Below are 22,491 nucleotides of genomic sequence, written 5' to 3'. Positions count from 1 at the left end.
CTTTCGAGGGTTATAAAGTTGAAGAAATATCCACATCGACGGCAACTTTTCAGTCGCGTCACAACCACTTACCGTTACCACGTTCAGGAGAAATCGAACGAATAAGGAGTTGGTATATCGAAGATGCAGCGCGATCGAACGGCGTCTTCATTACGCGCTACCGCTTGCCAAACGTCCAGGGATCCATCAACATCCTCGATGTTGAATCGAGCTTCAGGCATCCAACGGTCAGTTACTTCGATCCGCAACTAAATACAGCGTCTACAACTAGCTCTATGTGAAACCGTCCATAAAACGAGGCAGAAGACGAGGAAGAGACAAAGAGGGATAGCATACAGAGGACGGAGAAAGAACTGCTTAGTGGTAATTGGCGGGCAAGACGGATGGCGGTACTTATTTGCACTCGGTCTTTGGAATTAAAAGTACCGAGCGGTGCGCTCATTAATCTCGGCGTCCGCGAAGAAAGAAGATTCCTGGACGGAGATAGCGTAGTGTAAAAGGAGAGAAGGAAAGGGAGCGAAGATGAGGAAGAAAGAAAGAAAGACTCGTGCTACTGGCGAACGCGTTCTCCGCAGGATGTAATCGCCGAACAAACTGAAGGTCCGCGGACAATTTCCATCAACAAGATTTACACAGCTCGGTCGCAATCAGCCTATACCTCTTTCTTGGCGTGCTCGATTCTTTATCGGAGCCTTCTCGGCTTTCCCTCGCCTCCGTTCTTCGTCGTTCTCTTCCTCGATTTTGCGTCTTCTTGCATGGAAACGAAGAGTATTTCACGAGTAACGCGTTGGGTGAGAGAATCGAAGCCAAGGAAAAAGGAAAAGTAGAAGAAACTATACGGAGGAAGGAATCCTCGTTGTGATATTTTTCTTATATTTTCTCTATCACTGTTTATCTTCCTTTATGTACGATGGATCGAGCAGAGGACAAGGAACGAGAGAATAGAATCGTAAAGGAACAGAGAAAGCGAATGAAGAACGAACTGTTTCTACTTCCAATATATTTCTCTTTGAACTTCTTCCAGTCGCGTTCTACGACGTCTTCGTTCACGAAGACAGAGGGTAGAGGATGGACAGAAAAAGAGAAGCGAGGTTGAACAAAGAGGTGGACGAAGGAACAGAAGGAAAAGGAAGAACGTCGAGTTTCACCCTAAGGATTCTTCTTCCATCTTCTCGAGGTTATGGTGCCCGACGAGCTGACTCCGGGCGCAGCTACCATTTCTCGGGCGGTGATTGGCCCCGCGGGGGGTGGCGCATGCGCACTGGCTGCCTGCTCCTGCTGCCCACATTAACATTCCTAACCTCACTTCTTGCTGCGCTCTTTGCGCGTGATAGATTGTGCGAGGCGTTTTTGGATAGGTACTGCCTTACCGGCTCGTCCTTTTTCTTCTATTTTGCTCTCGCTGCCTCGTTACCGAATCGAAACTTCCTCTCTTTTCTTCTCCACCCTTCCTGACTTTTGTTCTCGTCGATGGAGACGAGACAGCCGTCTCACTCGGAGCTAATGTCTTACGGACATTACCTACCTCTAGCCACCTACCTAATTACCTAAAGGTCTATCTCGAGATACCTTTTTATCACAGCAATTACATTTTCTTCTTTCAATATTAAACTTTCCAACGACCGATCCGTCCATCTTATAATTAACTTCATCTTTGTCAGAGAGTAAAAGATACCCCGAGTTCCATAAGGTGATAGGGACATTTTATGATCGAACGACTTAATTGCCGTTCCTGTATTAGATGGGTGGTTGCCGATCGACGATGCGGCTCGTTCCCCGCTATGTGTTTACCTGTGTACGGAGCATAATCGCGGGACTACTCAAGAAGGTGGGCAACCGTTGATGCGAGGGGCATATTGGCTCGACGGGGGTGCACGGCCGATGCAAACTCGAACGCAACCGCGAACGTAACGCTGTATAACCGAGAGAGGATGCTCCGTTTCAACCTCCATCTCCCTCCCTCCATATTCGCTCCCCTATTCCGTTCTTCGATTTCTCTCTGTTGCACATCGTCCACCCTGTCTCTTTCCTCGTTTCGATTTTTCGCTCCTCGTTCAACCTTTCCCCGTTCTATCTGCGGCTTTCTTTCCCATTCTCATTCCTTTCGTTCTCTCTGTTCTTCTCTCGTTCCGCGTTCGCGCGCCCGTTCCCCTCACGCACACATACGCGAGTCTCGCACGTGATTTAATGCCTCCCGAGCTGTGCTCCTTATTTATGCACCGAACATGCATACACGCTTAGCTTTAGCGACCGTAGCGACGGTTAAGGCCGGTACCTATATCCTGTGGCCGGCCGACAAGCACCAGGGCCCCCAGCCTCGCATATACGGACCTCGCATATTATGGAGTCTGGGGCCCCGGCGACGATATTAAAAGAAGGAGTAAAAAGGAGCGGAGCCAGAGGTGAAGTGCACACGCGAGAGAGCCCAAATATAGACTCCGCTCGAAATTAGTAACTTCTCTTTGTCCGGTTGTTGCTCGCGTGTCGTACGAATAGCCAGCGAATACACTGGATTCGCTCTACAAAAGCTGGCTTATGCTAATCCACTGATAACGACCCCTTTGTGGTTCGTGAAATTTGGAAGTTTCACGCTGAGATCCATTCGAACGACGTTTCGATCGTAACGAGTGTAAAAAGCGGAGTATTTTGTTGCCTGATGTTGCCCGGATCTTTCGATCATCCATATAAGGTAAAAGACGAATCGTACGGAGAAAGGGTGGGGAAAAAAGAGAAATAAGACGAAAAGGGGAACGGAACAATTTGTCAAGACGAGTCAAGAGCCATCTGTCTGTCGCTATGACCGGGGAATGTCGGGAACGATTGCCAGGATATTTTATTCGTTCGTAATCGGTCGCGTATCAGCGCGGCCAGGTATTTCGGGAATGCAGATTCCACGTGGAAGCGGAGGGGTACGGCAATTAGTCGCTGGCAGTCACCAAGCTAAAGCCTCGCCGAACACTTCCACCTGCTTTTGAATGTTATTCCGGCGATCGCCGATAACTGTAGAAAAAAGTTGAACAAGAAAGAAAAGTACACGTAGCAGTTCACTTCTCAAAACGATGAATTCTCGAAAATTCACGCTACTAAATTCACCATATCGAAATGTGAATTTCAAACAGAGAGATGTCGATCAACGTCATAAAACTGTGTAAAATACGATCATCGATGGGAAGAAAATAGATGGAAATGAAATAAGCATACTTTCGCTAGAATTATATGTATAGTCCAAGTTCACCTGTCTCTACCAACGACTGTTACCTTGTAACGATTGAACGATCGTCGATAAACCTGATCGTTCGATATAGGTTAACAACACCGATTTGTCGAAACGTTTTACGAATTTACGATAGTCATGCCGAGTACATATCTCGACCGCATCAAACACGTGAAGAGCGATCTGTGTGTGAGATAAGCGACTATAATCGAAGAAGGGAAGCTCGTTGCGTTTACACGGACAAGTTTCTCCGAATACGTGGCGGTGCGTAGTAATTATAAATTAGCGCGTCAATTAGGGACGCACGAGTTTCTTTTATTATCAATTAGTGACGTGAACGGTTGGCGCATCGATAGCCCGTAATTGGTGTAAACCGTACGAGCTACAACGTTTTAATGCTGCCTCTCCATCAGTCGGCGTAGCAGTGCTCGGCTTCGAGCGAACTCATAAGCGAAGTCGCGCATCTTGTAAGAGGGGAACTTTCTACGTCTTCGATTCGTTGCGTTCCATAAATTCGTTTCTTACTCAATTTCACGCGCGCGTAACGAGCAGCCGTAATGCACGCGGTAACTTTTGACTCGGACGATAATTTTTCACCGTCCGCCGGCACTGGCCGAGAGTGAAAGGATTCTAGCGCGTTTAATATCGTTCCCGCCGTTAATCCGGCTTATCCGGATGTCCATAGTGAACCACCGTTAACGAGGAATATGTATTTTGAGATGCTATCGATCCTCCACCATCGATACAGTTCCTCATTAATTCGTGTTCCATAGCTGAATTAATATCTTGTTTGCTCTTACCTTACGAGTCTGTTTTTAATTGGTACATCGTTAGATTTGTACATGGTTTGCTTTATTCATTGACTATATTATTATTATTTATTTACCGACTATATTATATTATTGTGTCGACTATATTATTACGGTCGTTGATTGTTATCAGATTTCATATAGAGCATAGGACCGCTCGAAAATAAGTAGCGTAAGATCGTTCTTTGTCTCAGTCAGGCAGTTAATTTTTATTAAATTAGACGTGCTTTAGTTTATTTTATGATTTATGGAATTCTGCAGTGTAATTATCTATCTTTAGTGAAGTAATCGTTATTGTATAAATATATTACTGTTCAATATTTAGCAATTGTTCTTTGTTGGAAAAATTAAGAAGAAACGAGTCTAGATGTCTAGCAAAAATTGTTATCGACATAAAGGAACCGTTATTGTAATTTGCAATGATATTTGCAATTTCAAATTAGTGATGAAATTAGCAGATGATTCAGTACAGATACAATTGGAAAAGCGATTCTAAATTCTTCTTTCCCTTGGATTTAGGGAAAAATTACAGTAATACCGTATGATATTATAACAACGGATGAGATTACAAGCGGCGATTGTTCGTTTATTTACCTGAAATCGGCGGTGAGCCAAAGAAAAGTGAATTGTGCAGAGTACGATTAAATTTCTGCCGCGGGAAATTAAGGGATTTTAATGCGACGTAATGACGCCGTTATCTTAATCCGATTTATCGTTGATATTTTTCCGGCATTTGGTATCGCGACGCATATCGTTAACGAAGCCACGCAATCGTCGAGGTGCTTCGCCTCCAGCTCGATGATAGTGAGCCCGGCGTGGCTTGAAAACACCGACATTTCGTATAATTACCCGTTTCCCTTGACCAGCTACTTAAGCTGGTCACGTCAGTTCCCTTAACCCTTGCGCTACCAGCAGTTAAGGATCGTGTAAACGTCCGGGCCGAGCGGGCAGTTTTAATTGCTACGCGTTTCTTCCGTGCGTACCGAGATATGATGAGAAAGAAGAAGAAGAAGAAGAAGTGCAGGATGTTGAGAGAAAGGAAGAACATGGGGTAGAGAAAACAGGAGAAAGACGATGTATGAAACGAAGAGAAGGTGAAGGTAGACCGAGTATCGAGAAAGAGAATCAAAGAGAAGAAGAAGAAGGAGGAGGAGAAGCAGAAGAAGAAGGAGAAGCAGGAGCAACCATGGCGGGAAGAAAAGAATTTTAATTGCCAGGGCAACCGAAGAGCGTCCAGCTTATGGCTATATAGCAACCACCATAAGGTTGAGGTCGAGCCTGCTGTCCAGTACAGAGCTGGGAACCAAACAGCTTGGTAGCCAATGGGATCATATATCAACTACTGCTCCGGTAGGCAGAAACAAAATGGCGTTCGCGATTAGATTGTTGTTTCATCCCGGGGACGAGCCTCGTCTCCTTCGTTTTTTCCTCGTTCCTACGAAATACACCTTGCTTCACCGTTCCGCCCAATCGGGCATTCTCCTTGGTTCTGTTTGGCCCGCCATTATTTCGTTCTTCGCAGATTTAGGTCGTCCAAGTCACCCTTTCGATTAACTCCTTAATCAGACCACGATATTCATCGTTGTAATTATTCTTCGATCGCTGTGCAACATATGTTAAGTCAATGAAATCCTGAAGAACACGATTCAAACCCTTGACCCGTATTTTCCTGCGCCAACACCTTTCGGCGTTGCGGGCAAACCAAGGTGTGCCGTACACATGTTAGCGTAACCCAGCGAAGGAGGAAAGGCGGGTGTTTCGGGCGCAATTAACGGCAAGGGATGCTAATTTTGACCTATATAACAGTGTAAAAATGTTGGACGAGCATGTGCAATACAATCGTCTTAAAGGCGTTTACGTTCTTGACCTGTCGAGAACCCCGGCCACCTGCTCAAGGATTTCATGCTCTTATCGCGGCTATATCCGTTACGTCAGTGCAACGATCCGGCAGGAACGAAATCCGGAAGAGTAATACAAGGCCTCGGTGATACGTAAAAAAGACCATGAGCGTTGAAGGAGTGCTACTTTCCGGGAGGAAGTTGTATTTCAGCCACTTTACGGCCGATGTACTTATCAGAAGCGCTCGTTTCCCGGCAATTTCATTGTCTATTTTCGGAATCACTATCTTTACTTTTGAACGAAGTCTTTGCAACAAATACGAACGCAACGTGGATAGACTATTTGAACTTAATATCTATGCAAGAGCCACGTAAGTAAGGAAAGTAAATTTTTCGGGAAAGAAAAGAAAAAGTATTCTTTGCCATTAATATTTTATTCCACGATAACGAAAATTAGAAAACGACCAATTCAAACGATCTCGACTAACTCTTTTCCCTTGGCCAGACCACAATAGACCTTAGAGGATTACGTTATCCGTGCTCGTTAAGCGAAGGAAAACAGCGACGGTACACCTTGCGCAATGCAACGCGAAACAGGGACATGGTAGTATTCATCAAGGTGTCGGAGTTGGTCTAGCTGTGTGTGTGGGTGGTTGGACTCAGCTGTTGGTACACCTGCCCGGCACGCAGCCAGTGTGAGAGTCGCTGGTTACGCGACCACCTTTATATGCACTGTCCACGTCGGCCCCGGTGCATTTACATACGCGGTTCGCGCGAACACAATGTAATTGTTACCTCATAATGCATGTTCTATAGCGCGTCTCGGTGCATCGCGTTTCGCCTGACGTCTCACTCAAAGCCGCTTCTTCGACTGTTTCTTTGCAAGTTTCCCTCGAACGATGAAATAAAAAAGAGAAAAATGTAGAGCAACAACGTACTTCTACTGAAGTATATATTTTATTAAGAGTACGAGGGTAACGTCAAAGAGTAAAAACAGAGGGTAAAGAATCAAGATGGTATTGATATGAAAATGAATCATGATGCTTGCACAGGCTTGGCTCGTCGCGCCTGGGATCAACATACGCGATCTAGATTACTATTAATTACACGCTACTTGACGCCCATGCCTGTTTTCCCGTGAACTCTTTTATACTTGCGAGTTGTTTGAATCTCGACATCTTCACGCTGATTCTTTCACCTTTACGATTTAATGAAGATCGAAACTTCACGTCCCGTTGAATTCGCGTAATTGATACGCGCAGTAATTCTTCTCGAGCAAAGCGATGTTGCCTCGCATGGACCATCAACAGTAAGGTACCTCGCGGCACGTATAGGCTTCTATGGAGCCACATTAATTACCAATGTCGTCGAAACGCGGCCGATATTCAATTACAAAGTTTAATGGCGGCGCTCGGTTTTCACGAAAGGCTTTTCGAAAACGTTGAAAGTTGTCTTTTCGCCGGAGTTACTTTACGATTATGACAGCGTGTATAAGACGCGCGGGCACGCACCAGCCCGGTTAAGACTGTAACAACGGGGATAAAAATCGGTTGGGCATAAAGTAGACAGTGGGAGACAGGGAACGAGGTTTTGACTCGAGAGAACAAGAGAAAAAGAGAGAGGTATAGGTTGTTTCTGGCTGGCTGCGTGACTCGCGGCTACGTGGAAACCCAGGCGATTAAAAAAATATGACGAGCATTCATTTCCACGATCATAAAATCATTAGCATAAGAATTCCTCTACCTGCTCGCCACAGACACACCGGGTTCTGTGGATGGCGGTCTGTTCCTCAGGTTCTTCTCCTCTGGTGGTTGGAGAGGCCAGGCGCCCCTGGACTCGTTCGATTTTCGTCGTCGTGTTTTTTACAAGCAGTTCCGGCCTGATTTATAAACATATAATGTGACGAGGGTGTGGTCTCGCTACCACATAATGATAGGCCAACGTTAATTACGTTTGGTTAAGTCGTTTAAGGAACTCTTTCTCCCTCTCCCACGCTTTCTCGCTCCCTTTCTCTTTCGGGACACGGCACGCGGGGCCCCGAACGCGACCGCTACGCGAAAATTACTGCCCGCCAGCCATGCCGTAATATATTAGCCAAAGATTACAATGTTCGCCGCCTTGACGTGTATGGTCGCGAACGAATCGGTGTCTAAACTCGATTGCTCTTTCAAATTTGTTCACGTCCGCTATTATTAGCTCACGGTGTCGAATGGAATTTTTCTTCTTGCTATTTTTCACGATCCTTCTTTTGGTGTTGCCATGAAACAGTTGCGAGTGTTGCTTTCCTTCAAACCCGATGTAGATATATCTATATTTACATAACATAATAATAAAATAATTAAGATATAATATAATAATAATAAAATAATACAAATTAATATAGCAACAGTTAATACTTTTTATATATAGATCATACAGTTATTTGGTACATGTCTGTTCGCCATAACATTTTCTTTATAATTTTTTTTTTATTATAAAACTTGATATCTGTAATAATAGTATCTATAATAGTGTAATAATAGTCACGTCATATTTTTATCTGTCTTTTACAAATACTCGTAAAATGACTGTCGATATGACGTTCGGAGATAGTGAAATTTTGCGACGAAAATGCAACTCTAATTAGGAAATAGACCGAAGTGTCTATATTTCTCTCGGTTCGATCGACTGCCGAAGGATTCCCAGCAAGGAAAGCATTGTTCTCGCTGGTCGGAGCTACAGGAATTCCCTAGCCAGGCCGTACGAATCTTTTTGTAGCGGAGGAGAAATGATAAAATATCCCCGGCCCGCGCCTTTCTTTCGAGTCGTGTGGAGATCAAACACCGTTGGCTAGACTCCCACAGCCTAAATGGTGAGGCGAGTTGAAATATCGCGCTGGGCCTCCCTATATGTTAATCTCCGCATTAGCATAATACCGTGATTCTTCAAGGATCATTTGGAAATGCAAATAAATAATTTATAATAATAAGAGCAGACGGCCTGTTGTGGCAGCTACGCATTGCTACGTCAGCCGGAGACCACCTTCGGCCCGTAGTTGCATCGGTAAATCTAATCGAGATATCTGTTGGTTCGTTGCTCCTTTTCTTGTCACGACAAAAACCGTTGGTGTTCGGGGATTGGCCTATTTTCTGCCTCGCTACCGTTTCGTCCTTCGTCCTACGGATTCTTGCCTGCCACGTTTGCGATTTCTTCACCCTTCACAGTCTGAATGATGAAAAACCTTCGTCAAACCTTAGCTGCAATTATCATACCCTTCGAAACTTTGAATTAATTTACTTTATAATTGAAAAAAGAAATCTTCCTTTAAAAATACACTCTTAATGGGTTTATTGGTATTGACCTTGTGTCCTCCTCCGATTGTCTCAATCATGCTCCTGACTCAATCGTTGCGATTTTACTTTTAGCCATAATGTTTCTGCCCTTAGTAAGAGAAAATAAAGTTTCAATGAGAAAAAGGGTACTAGGATGAAAAATCATTTCCAAACTATCGAGACAAAGCTGAATGAAACGAAAAGTCGCACAACAATTCAAGTGATAGGGCTGCGAGGTCTTTGCCTTGTTTCCCTTCTGCACGAGTGTAGCGGACTTTATGATTTTCTGTGGCAAGCCAGCGGCCATATCGAGCGTATCCAGCTACTTTACGATCTCTAACCAGCCTCGAATTTACGCGGACGTTTATAACCGGGCCACGTGAATGAGACGCGCGTTTCGGTTTCCATCGGATCTTCGTGAGTCGAGAACACAGCCTTTACATAAATAAAGTATAAGCGTGTGCGTCCAGCGGATAATGTAGTCGCAGGTGTACCCGTGTGACGTGTTTTTGATGTGTTACGTGTTAATATACCGAAATATAGCTTTCGACTGTTCCACCTAGTCCCTAACCCCTTAATGGGAATCTCTCGAAAACCGTGAACGCGTTCCGAGAAGTCGTCGCTTTCTTTTTTATTTTTTTATGAAGCTATTACGGTTGTCGTGAACGTGTAAACGTTCGACATTAACCGTCTCAAAGCGTTATCCTGTCTTATAATAAATGCTACGAGGTTTTACGATTGTTAATTTCATTTTTCAATGTTGCCTGAATCGTTCGAACGGAAGATGGTCTGCGAATGTTAGGGGATGCTAACGAGAAGAAGAAGCCTCTTTCCCTTTATTACATGCGTCTGCGCTGAGAAACAAAGAAGAGAAAAGAAGATCGCAACGTATGGGTACGCGTACACGGCCGAGCTAATCACGGAGATCGTTCCACCGGTCTGACAGATGCGCGTGTATTTTGCATAGAGTGGATTTATAAATCCCTTATCAGCTTATTATCTCGCAAGATTCCCGTGTGTAGTGGCGCGGGTAAGGGCGAGGAGGAACGATACGAGAAACGTGGCAGCGGCCAAAAACGACCACGAACCGGCAGGGTGAAAGGAAGAGAAAGAGAGAAAAAAGGGGAGAAAGAAAGTGGGAGTATCTGTGTACGCGAATGCGTACAAGTGGAAGGTAGAAAGAGGACTCTCGCGACTCTTGGGCCAGGGGAATCAGGGAGAGGGGAAAAAATAGTATATACAGAGAGAGGAGGCAGAAGGAGGAACGATGAAAAGTGGTGGGGGAGCAAGGGTGAAAGAGGCGGAGGGAGATACAGTGACAAATGAGAGCGACTACAAATTGCACTTTCCGGCTCTCATTCTCATTCGACTCTCGTTTCTCTCTCCCTCTGGCTCTGTTCCTCCCATTCGCCGGATCGGAGCAGACGGGTAAATGTTCGTCTGGCCCTCCTCTTTTATTCCTCTTCCACGCGGCCTACCTCCATTTATCCTCCTTCGTGATAATACTTCACGCTCGAATAACGAAAACTACTCACAGCGGGTCGGTGCAATTCCGGTTATTGGTAAGGACCATCGCAATATTCCAGCCCACTGCCAGGTCATTCCGCTACCCTGGCCCCGAACTTTCATTCTCGTCCTCATACTCTCGTTTGCACGCACTCTTCCATCGTGTTCTATCCGACCGTGTGAAATTAAACCTGACTCTGTGCCGGACTAATTCGAATACGAGGCAAACGATATCACGTTGATAAAAGATTTCAATCTTAAATAGACGAATGGAATTAAAGCTGGCCATTTGACACACTAATTTCCTAAACACTTTCGCTTCTAAACGATACACACTTACTGCGAATTGCACGTATCTAGGTACAATTGAAATCTTCTATTAACGTAGTGCGATTATCATTGCTCCTTCGTAAATCACTTTAATTTCTGAAATCTCTCGGCGTTCCACAATTCCATCATAGCGAGTTGAAGTTTTAGAGGCATAAATCCTCAAGGTCGTAAATTTCTTTCATCTCAAAGCCGATTGCGATCGGTCGATCCTCCGAGGCTAGCCTAATTTCTAGCGGAACTCGAGCATCCGCGAAGAAATACTCGACGAGCGCGAACGCGTCGGTCGACCGACTTGTATTTACTCGGACGATTTCTGGTAGAACGGTGGGGCGAAGATGTTATATCGTGGCAGGGGCCAAAGAGTAGTGGAGGCTCGGCTATTCTCGGTAAGCACTCGCCTCGTCGTGGCTTGCTGCCGTTGTAATAACCCCCGTAGATCATACCGGCGCACGCACACCAACGTCTCGCAGTCTTCTTCGATGCAACGGAGAGCAACACACGGCCTCGAACACCAGCAGGTATTATTCATTGAATGGAGGAGCGACCCGATCCGGCTTCGAAACACACGACACAGTTTTACTTGGTGGGAGCAGCCCTTAACCCTTTAACACCGGTCGTTCCGATCGTCTTGGGATGCTTTATCGATCTAAGTCGAGGAGGGACGAGTAATCGATGCTCTGGCCGATCGATGGGCTCGCAAGGAATTTGCTGGGTTGCAGAGCAGTGGCTCTGCACTCGTTAACGTAGAGAATTGCTTGAATAATCGTGCGAATCACGGCGATCCGGGGGGTTGTACACGATGCTGGAATATTAGTCGGATGTTAGTAGAACTGCGAACGATCGTTGATTTATTTGGCCTCTTGCGATGTGAAGTGTTCCTGACGTCTCGAAGCAGGAAGTAAGAAAGTAACAATCTACTGACTGACTGAGTGACAATCTACTGACTCTAAGTAGTTTCTGTGTCGATTAAAATTTCCGGCGAAATTAATATATCTAAATAAAACGAAGGATGAAGAAGCAGATTACTATTTTATGATGGCTTTTGGAATATAATTGAGCAACGAAAGACTATAACGGAGCGAGTGTGTACTCGAGAGTGGCAAGAAACGAGTGAAGCATCGTGAAAGAAGCAGCAAAAGTGCGTTCGAGACAACTGCAACCCGTATAACTCGTGCTTCGGGCAGATTTATACGGGGTTCGTTGGAACACGACGCTCGGTGAGAACTGTCTCGAGAATTCGATGCTCCATCACGGTCAAACTTCTCATGACCAACATGGTTGCAACTTCTTTGAAATTTTGCTGTACACCAAACCGCGTAAGAACCGTGTTGAGGCATTTAATTCGGTACTTTATCATGGACAGCATTTCATGGTTAATGTTGTTGCAACTTCCCCGAAATCTTGACACGCAAGCCGTACGAGAACTTGACGATTCGATTCCTCGTCGCGTTTAACCTTCCAATGGCTAAAAGGATTAACGATCTCTCGCGTGTTTGCAATTCCATTTCAATATGTTCGCAATTTCTTCAGAATCTTTCATCTCATCTTTCCATCTCAAAGACTAGCCAGGATCGTCGGAGGCACGCGAGTATTCGTTTCATTCGGTTCAATACCGATAAATCACGATGATGCTCGAATCTTCACAATTGTATTATTTATGAAACTATCAATAGGGTAATTTATTCGCGGGAGCCGGCCGCGCGATTCTTCAACAGCGGTCCCTGGAGCAGGATTTATCGCCGGCCGGGCGAAAAATGCAACGCTTTTTAATCCGGGCTCGGTGTCCGGCGCGGTCGAGTCGCGCGAACCTACAATGTTCCCTGTGATTTATCAATCGGCTCGCGGAGGATTAACAGTCGCCGCGGAACCGGTAATAGTCGATCGATCGATATTAAAAAACGACAACGAGCAATACCGCGTGTCCGCTAAATTAATGGATCCACCAGTACCAGCGTAAAGGTTCTCGTTAATCGATTGAAATCGTTCCCTCGGGCAACGCTCGTGGCGTTTGTTAATCCCTCTTAACCTCGTCACTATATTTCGTATCTAGTAGGCGCAACCTGATTTCCCGTTAAGACCCTCTATCTCTATCCCTGTTACGCTTTTCAAGCCGGTTTTCATTAAAACGAGGCAAAATCCTGGCGCTTTGTTAGTGTTTTCGTAACTCAAACCACTCGTTCGATCGTTAAGGCGAGTCGCGCGATGCAATGATTTATCAATAGCTTTGCGGAGGATTTACAGGCGGGACAGGACCGGTAATGGAAGGCAATCGGCCAAGCCTTTTAATCCTCTTACATCGTTTTACGTCGCCTCTGCGGAAGTGTCTACGACGATCTTGTCCACCCGGTGCTAACGATCGCGATCCTTTTTCTCGTAATTTTCACCTCTCTCTTTGGTCAATTACAAGCGATGTAAATCTGTTCGGTTTATCGTCGAGAATTGTGGCTAAATTCTTCAGACTTGTCTTGTCACTTGCTACATAAATTTCTGTTTGAAAATCCGTGTGTTAATCCATCGCTACCGAGATTGAGCGTCATTGATAGCCTTTGATGATAGTATCGTCGTACATATTTGTTCTAGAGAATTTCCCTGCGAATTTCTTTTGATTATCATAAATTATTTGCTACGAAAAAAAATTAGCGTCGACCAACAGGAAACTTGAAGAAAAAAGAGGAGACTAATAAGATAGTAGCGGAAACTGGAGGCTCAACAGCTCGTAACTAATTATCCTAATTGAGGCGGTTTCGCGCGTTGGATGTCGCACGTGTACAATTATGGCGATGGGGTTACGTGGCACGCGACATAGCTACGTGCAAGCGTGCAACGCACTGTATGGACGCATGTACCGCCTTCGTACACGCGTTTCTTTATAAAGTCAGGACAACCGTGGCGCATCACCTTCCTTCTTGGTTCGTCTCTCTCTCTTGCGATGTTTCGTGACCGGCCGGCATTAATTATGTGTCGTGCCCTTTAATACGAATCTCGGCTTTATGAGCGACGCGGAGGAACAAGAGGAGGAAAAAAAAAGAAGGAACGAGAGCGGAGGCGAAGACAAAAGGACGTTCCCGGCGACGGAATTATTTTTTCGCGTCTGGCCACCGGACCATGGAATCCCCTTCTCTCTCTCCGTTGCCTCGTTCCTCGTCTCTATTTCTCTGCGTGTCTTCTATTTCGTCGGAACGATATTTATTCGGTGTTCTCTGACGAGGGTCCAGCTGTTTTCGTCCATCCATGATTTCTGTGAAACGACGAGAGTTTGATTGCGGTCCGGTTGACTGATTGGACGGTCCCGAGCCCGGACGTCGAGTCACGCTTGCGAAAAATATTCGCGAATCTAGCTCTTCTCCGCTCGATTCGCCCTGGATGCTGTAACGATCCTCTCTATCTTCTCTTTCTCTCTCTCTCCTTTTCTCTTCTTTTTTTTCATTCTGCTGGCTTTTTCGTGATGAAAAAAACCCACAGCCGGTCGAATTCGAAACGAAATACGAGGCATACGGACGATGGATGGAATAAAAAGGAAGAACAAGGAACACAGAAACGACGAAGTAGAAAGGGGAGCATTCACAAAAAGCGAGGGAAAATCCATCGATCACGGGAGGCGATGCAAAGACACTCGGGGAGAGACGTACCCGTGGCTCTATCTGGTGAGGATCTCTCATCCGGGGCCGTGTGTCATCTCAATCGTCCGACCGAAAGAATTCCTTCGTGTTGGTGCGCCGTTTCAGCTAATAAAATCATCTGCATCCGGGCCAGAAATTATCTGACGAATTCATCTGCTTATCAAGCAATAAAATGGCCTCTCTCGCGCGTCCACCTCTGCCGATCCTATCTCTTCTCTCCACCTTTCCTCCTGGTCCCTTCCACGTCTCGCGTAGGTGCCTAGACACATCGTGGCGCCATGCCAGCCGAACCTTTTCGGTACGAACACACGTGCTTGCTATACACGCATATACATCCTCTCCTTTGGTCGTTCTCTCCTTGCTCGATTTTTTATACTGCCCGTTCAATGCTTGGACAGACGCCGTGCGCCTTTACGGGTTCGAGTATCGGGGGCCAGTTTAATAAGGTCCCTATACGTCCTCCCCTCCACCGTCCTTCCCCGTGATATTTATAATCCCGCGAGGAAACTGTTTTTGTAATCTTACATAGAAATCTTGGAGCCTTACCGAGCTTAGGTGTGCGTCTTGTTTGCCGTTTCGAGATTTTCGACGAAATGCGGTAGCTTTCGCAAAGTTAGTTTCGGGGCGTTGAAGATACCGTGCAAGAAATTTAAAAGAATACAGAACGTTAAAGATCAGAAGATTAAAGAGGAATATTAATGTTAAGGATGAAAGCATGGGTTGGTATTTAAGGTATTTAGAATTTTACAAGTTAGAGATTTTTAGATTCAATGAGAAAATGCTTAGTCGTATCACGATATAGAAGAAACCGATGTTCCGGTTCCATGGTTGGAGCAGTAAAATTCTCTCGTAAAGGCAGGTATAGGCCGTGCAATAAAAGAAACGTTAATTTCCTCGCGTTAAAGTTATTATTTATTGATACGACGTAATCTCAGGGCCGAGATCAAGGGAGATGCTTAGTCGGCCGATATTCACCCGAAACTGCGCGCCAGTCGGATTCCTCGTCGCATTTTATTATCTCGATCGTTCATAAATTTCGTTACAATACAAGTATAAAGTATCCACCGCCTCCGCGATACGAAAAAGGTCGTCCTCGGGGTCCGGGAGGTATCTTCGCGTGGAGCATTGTCATCGTTCGGGCAACTTTTCAATAATCAATTATACGACGTTAAAATCGTATATTTATGAATTCCTTTTTTCTACGGGAACGATGACAAAAACCGAAAGCAAAAGAGAAAAAAAGTAAAACTGATATTCTGATATTAAAGTCTCGATAAAGAGCGAAGTATTCCGTGTTATTTTCGATCGTTTCGTAAATTTCGAAAGAACAGGTGTAGATGATTCAGTACCGACGAATAAAACAGACAATATTCTAATATATCGCATCATCAATATATTTCAGATCTTTGCAAAACAAATATTATAATACGATGCAAGGTATGGGTGGATGAACAAGAGATGCATTCTCATCCGACAACCTAAGCATATACGTAACGAAAAAGGAAAGAAAGAAAATTATTACAGTAATTATTTGAACTCGCTTGTCTCGCGCCGTAGGTCTCTCGTTTCTCTCTCTGTATTTACAGGATATCACACATAGAAATTATAGTAGTACAATATTTTACAAATGGAACCATCAGCCCCCGAATTTCTATTAATCTCACAACGTTTTAGACCTTATTTCCCGCTCGACGACGCAAACTAAATAATAATAATCATGATAATAATATATACAACAATAGTGCATCTGTTTGGACGTTTGTGACTTCCCTTCTTTCCTTCTTTTTTTCCAATTCTCCCTCCTGCAAACCAGGCGCGTCACTCGGTTTTAAAACACCGTTTCGCTTCACTATCAACGTTTTAATTAGACTTAAGCCTGCGAGAAGCGCGTACGATTGGTCGTGCTCGAGGAACAATTAAGCCGGAACTCAGCGAGTCGTTCTTTCGTTTCGCGATTGATAAATCGGAACACGAACGTAGCTGGAATTACGAGACGCGGCGCCGTTGGAAATTGCTTCGTCTAATTTGTAATGCCGTGATTGCCGAGATACGATTTTTCGTAGCCAAGAACACATGGAAGTGTGCTCTCTCTTTCTTTCCCTTTCTCTCTCTCTCTCTTAATTTCTTATTTTCATGTTTCTGTTTATTTCTCGCGTTTACTGTAATGGCCATAGCACTTGTTTTAAGTTTAATTCGTATTTACAATCGCACCTCGCCATCTAGATAGAGGTAACTTTCTGTTTGGTACATCGCAGCCCGAATTCTCGACGATTATTACATATACAGTTACGTTCACGTTTGTAATCGCGTTTAGCATCGGTTAATACGATCGTCTTCCGCTTTTCCTCTTCCTTTATATTCTTGTTGATACAATCGTACTGGTAAATAAATACTAACAACACTCGAAAGTGTCTGTTTTGCTAACTTTGGTCACGAGTGTAGGTAGCATTACCTATCTTAGAATCCCATTGTCAAATCTGCGAAACAAGTATCCTTGCCATACTATTACGAAAAACGATCATCCGCGAATACATAGAGTAGAATCCCATTTATTAAAAGAAGAAAAAGTAATTTACAATTAATAATTCGAATTCGATTAATTGAACTCTCGTCCATCGAATGCGTTTATGTAAACGAGGAAAATCATAGGTACTGAAAAAGGATCGACAAAATCCTATAGATTTGAACTCCACTTACATTTAGCAACAAGTTTAAAGGAATAAAGTTCTATTGTAACTTATTTAGCACTTCCTCGTGGTCCTCCATTTCTTCTTCGAATAACAGTTTTCAAAAACTCCATTTTCTCTCCATCGAACGTGTGATCAAATTCGATTTTGATTGCTCTGCACGGTCCGACATGGACTAACGTGTATCCTCGTCGAGGTTGCGTTGATCTCGCCGGAGCAACTGGTCATCTGGTTCGTTCCCGGCAGGAATTAGTAGGCAGTCGCTTGGTGATGCATCAGCGGGTTGAAGTGGTGTGGGCCAAGGTGATGGGGCGGCGGTGGACCCGGCAACGGGCTGTGCTGAGGACCCACAGTTGGTGGCTGACAGACGTACCACTCCGTCAACTCTGGGCCTCTGGTCGAAGGATGACTCGACGGAGGATTGGCCGTGGTCGTTGTCGGGACGACCGGAGGCGGCTGAGGAGACTCGGTGTGTCCGGTCACGGACAAGCTACCCCCGCTGCTGGTGCTCTCTTCACCCTCGCTTTCATAGCCCCCTCCTATTTTGCCTTCGCCCAGGGTCATGCCGTGCACCTGGAAGTAAGAGGCGGAGCTTATTCCTAGATACTCGCGGGAAACTTCTAGCTAGTAGCGAGCCTACTAGTCGCCCTCCCTAGGGGTAGGAACCGATGAATGTGTAAAAGGTGGTAGAGGGGTGAGAAAGATAGCAGGGGCTGCGTGATTTGGGAGTTGAAGTTGAAACGAACCCGGGGGAATATCGATCGTGTTTATTGAAGATTCTTTGAGTTTCTATTTTCCTGGTATTTATCACATTGAAATTGATATTACGAAGCATTGATATCATTTGTTGTCGACTACTTGAGATGTTCCTTTTCAATTTCATACATGGTAGCTACAAAAATGCTGGCTTTCCAGAAATACGGGTACAACTCCTCGATTATTAACTATTGCGAGCGACTTTGTTAAATATGAGGTGGATTAAACGTATAGGTTTGTTTGATAAAGAAACGAATGGATGAATTCGTAATAGTCCTATGTATTAAAATCAATATAAGAGTTAGTGTATGCCGGTTGTAATCGTCGCTCGTTCAATGCTAGTATGCCGATCAAAAAAAGGATAATAATACTGTCTCTTAGAGAGCACGTTCATATATTTATATCGATGGATGTTACCACAAAATCTAAACCTTCTTATGTAACTCTGGCTGAAGATTACAAGATAACAATAACAATACGTCCAGAGTCCAGTTGCCTCTAGACCTTAAAAACCAAAACAATCGTTAGTATTCAAAGGTACAATAATATGGTTCTCTCCCAGATGTGAATTTTTTACGCTCATGTACCGCTGCAAGTATCTTCAAGATTTTGCGTAGTATCTTTGTGATAAATTGCGTGGTAGTTCGAACGTTCTTTTCCTAACTTTTGCATGTACTCATTTCTCACCCTTTTGACGATAGAACTACGTATCTATCCTTCGACGATGATTGAGCCGCTCAATCGATTCTGCCGAGGCAAGAAATCTCGCTCGAGACACACTGTTATATACTTAATATCGTTTACTGCTGTTTTTCAAAACTCGATTGATAACAAAAACAGGAATTTCAAAAGTTAAATAACTTACAGTTGCATGATACTTGATTGGTTTCGAATGACCTAATTTACGTTTCCACGAGTTAGTAGAATGCACGGCGTGAAATATCGAGCGTGTACCACAGAAGAAAGCGTACGTAGTCGTATTCGATCTTAGTAAGTTATCGCTTCGGAGATCAAGGGACTATCACGAGCAAAAGGAGTGCGCGTTGGCTAAACCGAAGAAACCGGGATCAGGGAGACGAGGATCAAATCTTCCGACTCTCTGATTCTTTCTGCCGTCTCTTTCTAGTCCTTCGTTCATAATTCAGTGAGCAAATCTCGACGACTGCCTTCCGCGAATCACGGCCGGCGAAAAGCGTGGAGAAGCGAAAGGTGCTCGCTCCTATCCGACGAACCTATCGCGCACGTATCTCGGGAGTTGCCGTTTCGGATGGTTCAGCTTCTCTTTCCGTCTACTATCTTTCTGTGTGTGCCACAGATAATTTCCTATTAAGATTCCGTAGCCGTTCGTGCATGAACCTTTGCGCGCCTGGATACCCGGCAGCCTTTCTTCCCACAACCGTTTTTTGCCCATTGCAAAGTGTCTACTAGCGTTTCCTAGCGTGAAACGAAATGGCAAACACGATAGGGCCATTCTTCATATACTTTGATACGCGCCTACGTATACGTGTGCAAGATGATATAGGAAAACGATTCGAAGCTGAACCGTGGAAATACGGAATCGCGTGAAATGGACGATCAACACTGTTGAGCATTCATAATTTAATTACGAAGCAAGGAGTAGTGAGGAAACGGATATAGTTTGGAATAAAATTGTGATTCTTCAAAGCAGATATCTAATATTCCGTCGGTATTAATGATATTGATTGGGAGAATTCGAATTGCTAATCTTTCAAATAATAATTCCTTCGTTTGGAATTTTTCCGTTTCTATTCATGTCAGTGAATTATATAGTGACTTTTTAATATTTTTCTATTAATAGCGACAAAGGCTAGGAAGTATAACAATTATTAAACATTTAATTGTAAAGTCGTCAGTTAAAGGGTAAACCAGTTAGCTCGAGAGAGCTTCCTTGCAATTATCTCAATTTCAAAGCAGAAGCTTCGGCTCAGTTCGCTGAATTTCGGTTGAATTGAACGAGGGAATGACGCACGGTAAAATTCCATAGTTTTATAAATACGACTGAAGAAATGAAACTTAAATAGAAGTTTGTTTCATTTTCTAAATGTTATAGCAGATGATTTACTTTGGATATTTATATGTGTTCGTATATTATATGCATCGTGTGCACCTTCAATTTTACCATTCAAATGCGTAAACATCCGTAGTTTACTGATAGTAAAGTGGAACGGAGGTCGAATGTTTCACGATTACAGACGACGTACCTTCATATGCTTGCGCAACGAACTAGGATGTGTGTAGGACTTGTCGCAGCCGGTAACTCGACAATTGTACGGCTTGTCGGACGTGTGGACGTGACTGTGCTTCTTACGGTCGCTGCTGTTCGCAAACCGCCTCTCGCAGCCTGAGTATTCACACTTGAACGGTTTCTCGCCTGGAAAAAGAAGACAGGAATTAATGACTTGTAATTGTGCTGGGTGCACTCGTGCCTGGCTACGATAATTGAAAACCGCTTCGGAATCACAGGAAACTAAGAGCCCGGAATAGAAATGTAATTGCTACATCCTTTCTCTATCAATAACATGTACAACATCGTACAAATGATTTAAATATAACGCGAAGGAAATATTCCTTATACGAAAGATCCTTGTTTATACGACGTTGACCTTCTAGTATTTGAATTACGTAATTTCAATTATACAAGTACCAATATTTATTTCTATAAAATTATAAGTAGATTATACGGATATTTGTACAAATATTTTTTATCTACATAATTATAATAAACGAGAAACATCTTATCGAAATCTGATTGTATCCAACTTCAGCTAAACTTTCTCGTTACTTTCTCGTTCAAAAAGGGAACAGTTGAAATTCTTATAGATAAATTCTATTATCTGAATTAATAAAAAGTGCTACAAGGGATACGTAGACCGAATGTCTATTTCATCCAAAATTCATACAATCTGCTTTGTTCGGTCATTCTGTTCGGATAAACCAGGTCCCGCTATAATTTAAAAGGAAATGCAAATAGTATCTAGATACACGATCGTCGAAAGTTTCCAGGGAAACGCAGTTACATTTCTAACCGGAACAGCCTAACTATTCGCAATTACAATTATCAGGAGGTCAAAGAAGGATCTCGAACGAAGTAGGAAGGGGCTGGTGAAACACGGAAACGGGCAACAGGAAAAATATTTTCTCCGGGGCAAAGAGGAAAAGCTCGCGGGCTTCTCGTAGAAGCTACAATAGGCGGCTCGAACGCGATTATATCGTATCGCGGACCGTTTCATCATGATTTCGTGGATATCTTGATGAGCACCGGTGGAACATTCTCTCCGCTGGTGGCTCCTTTTAGCCCGGGGGCGAAGAGAGGCGCAATGATATCGAGAGATAAGCTCCCCTGCACACGAATAGCCGCCGTCGTCGGGGCGCAACGAGACCGTGTGGCGTGACTCTTATTTATTTCCACCGGAAGTTGACTGGAATATATTTTACCGTCGGCTCACACCCCCGCCACCCCCCGCAGCCCCACACGCCGTAGACTCCCTTTTTCCGGGACTTCCTCCTGGCGCTCTCTCGGAGAAGTGCGGAGACGCGAGAACAGGAAGCGCAAACTTGGCGGATTTTTTATGGGAAAAATGGTGGCCAACTTTGCCCTTCTTCGCTTAAGGGAAGCAGGGAGAAAAGGGAACGTCGCACAGATTCAACATCTTAGCCCGTCAACTATAGAAACGAAGATTCTCTTTTTTAATATTTTCTGTCTAAAAATATTATTCCAATCTTTTTCTTTTTTAATTGGAAACTATAATCGAGAAGCTCGGAGTTAATGGAAGATTAATAGAGATTTTGTTGCGACGAGTAGCGTTCATTTTCTTCGTTATGAAACGTTACGCTACGTGCGTTCCTCTTTGTAATTGTGCGAGGAAAATTGATATATTTACTTGGAATTAATCTTCACCGATGAAAACCAACGAGTAGCGCGATCATACGTGTTAATTCTCAAATCTTCGCCAGAATCTATCCGGATCTTAGAAACGTACGAGAGTTAACGTCAAAACGTAATTAGAATAACAAACGTATGTTCGTATTTCATATTTTTGAATAATTCACCGACTGGTTGCACGATGGCAAATCGCGAAATTCATTTTTCCAGCGTGGTATCGCGAGGAAAGTCTGGACGTTGGGCGCGAATAGGTACAAAGAAGCATGGTGGGTTTTCGCGTACATGCCGGTGAACGTCGTTATTCATCTCACGTGTGAAAAGCGCGATAACATTGCCATGTTACAGTGACGTATCGCCGCGACACAGATTATATTTAAATCGCTCGGACGTGGAGTGCGGGTACTTATGGCAGCGGCGTCATAAGAAGGCGTCTTAAATATTTATGAAGCTGGAAAGATAGCGGTACGCGCGAACGCGCGCGTTCTCCCTGTGTCGCCGCCTTATCTGACGTTTCAC

General features: G+C 44.2%; 1 protein-coding gene and 1 long non-coding RNA gene across 2 annotated transcripts in view; one reads left to right on the top strand and one right to left on the bottom strand.

Annotated features, from left to right (window-relative positions):
- LOC125385879 overlaps nt 1-22,491 on the top strand; it is a 152,701-nt gene that overhangs the window by 25,982 nt on the left and 104,228 nt on the right. The window lies entirely within an intron of this gene.
- Nucleotides 15,999-22,491, bottom strand: part of LOC100646668 (zinc finger protein ZIC 4) — a 36,941-nt gene continuing 30,448 nt past the window's right edge. The window contains exons 2-3 of the mRNA XM_003398149.4: nt 20,294-20,463; nt 15,999-17,888 (exon numbers count right to left, since the gene is read on the bottom strand). Of these exons, the coding sequence (XP_003398197.1) occupies nt 17,565-17,888; nt 20,294-20,463 (494 nt within the window). The 3' untranslated portion in view covers nt 15,999-17,564. The remainder of the gene's footprint in view (nt 17,889-20,293; nt 20,464-22,491) is intronic.

This window comes from Bombus terrestris, chromosome 10 (assembly GCF_910591885.1).
Source record: "Bombus terrestris chromosome 10, iyBomTerr1.2, whole genome shotgun sequence".
Classification (NCBI taxonomy): domain Eukaryota; kingdom Metazoa; phylum Arthropoda; class Insecta; order Hymenoptera; family Apidae; genus Bombus; species Bombus terrestris.
This window is presented reverse-complemented; position numbering and strand designations above follow the sequence as displayed.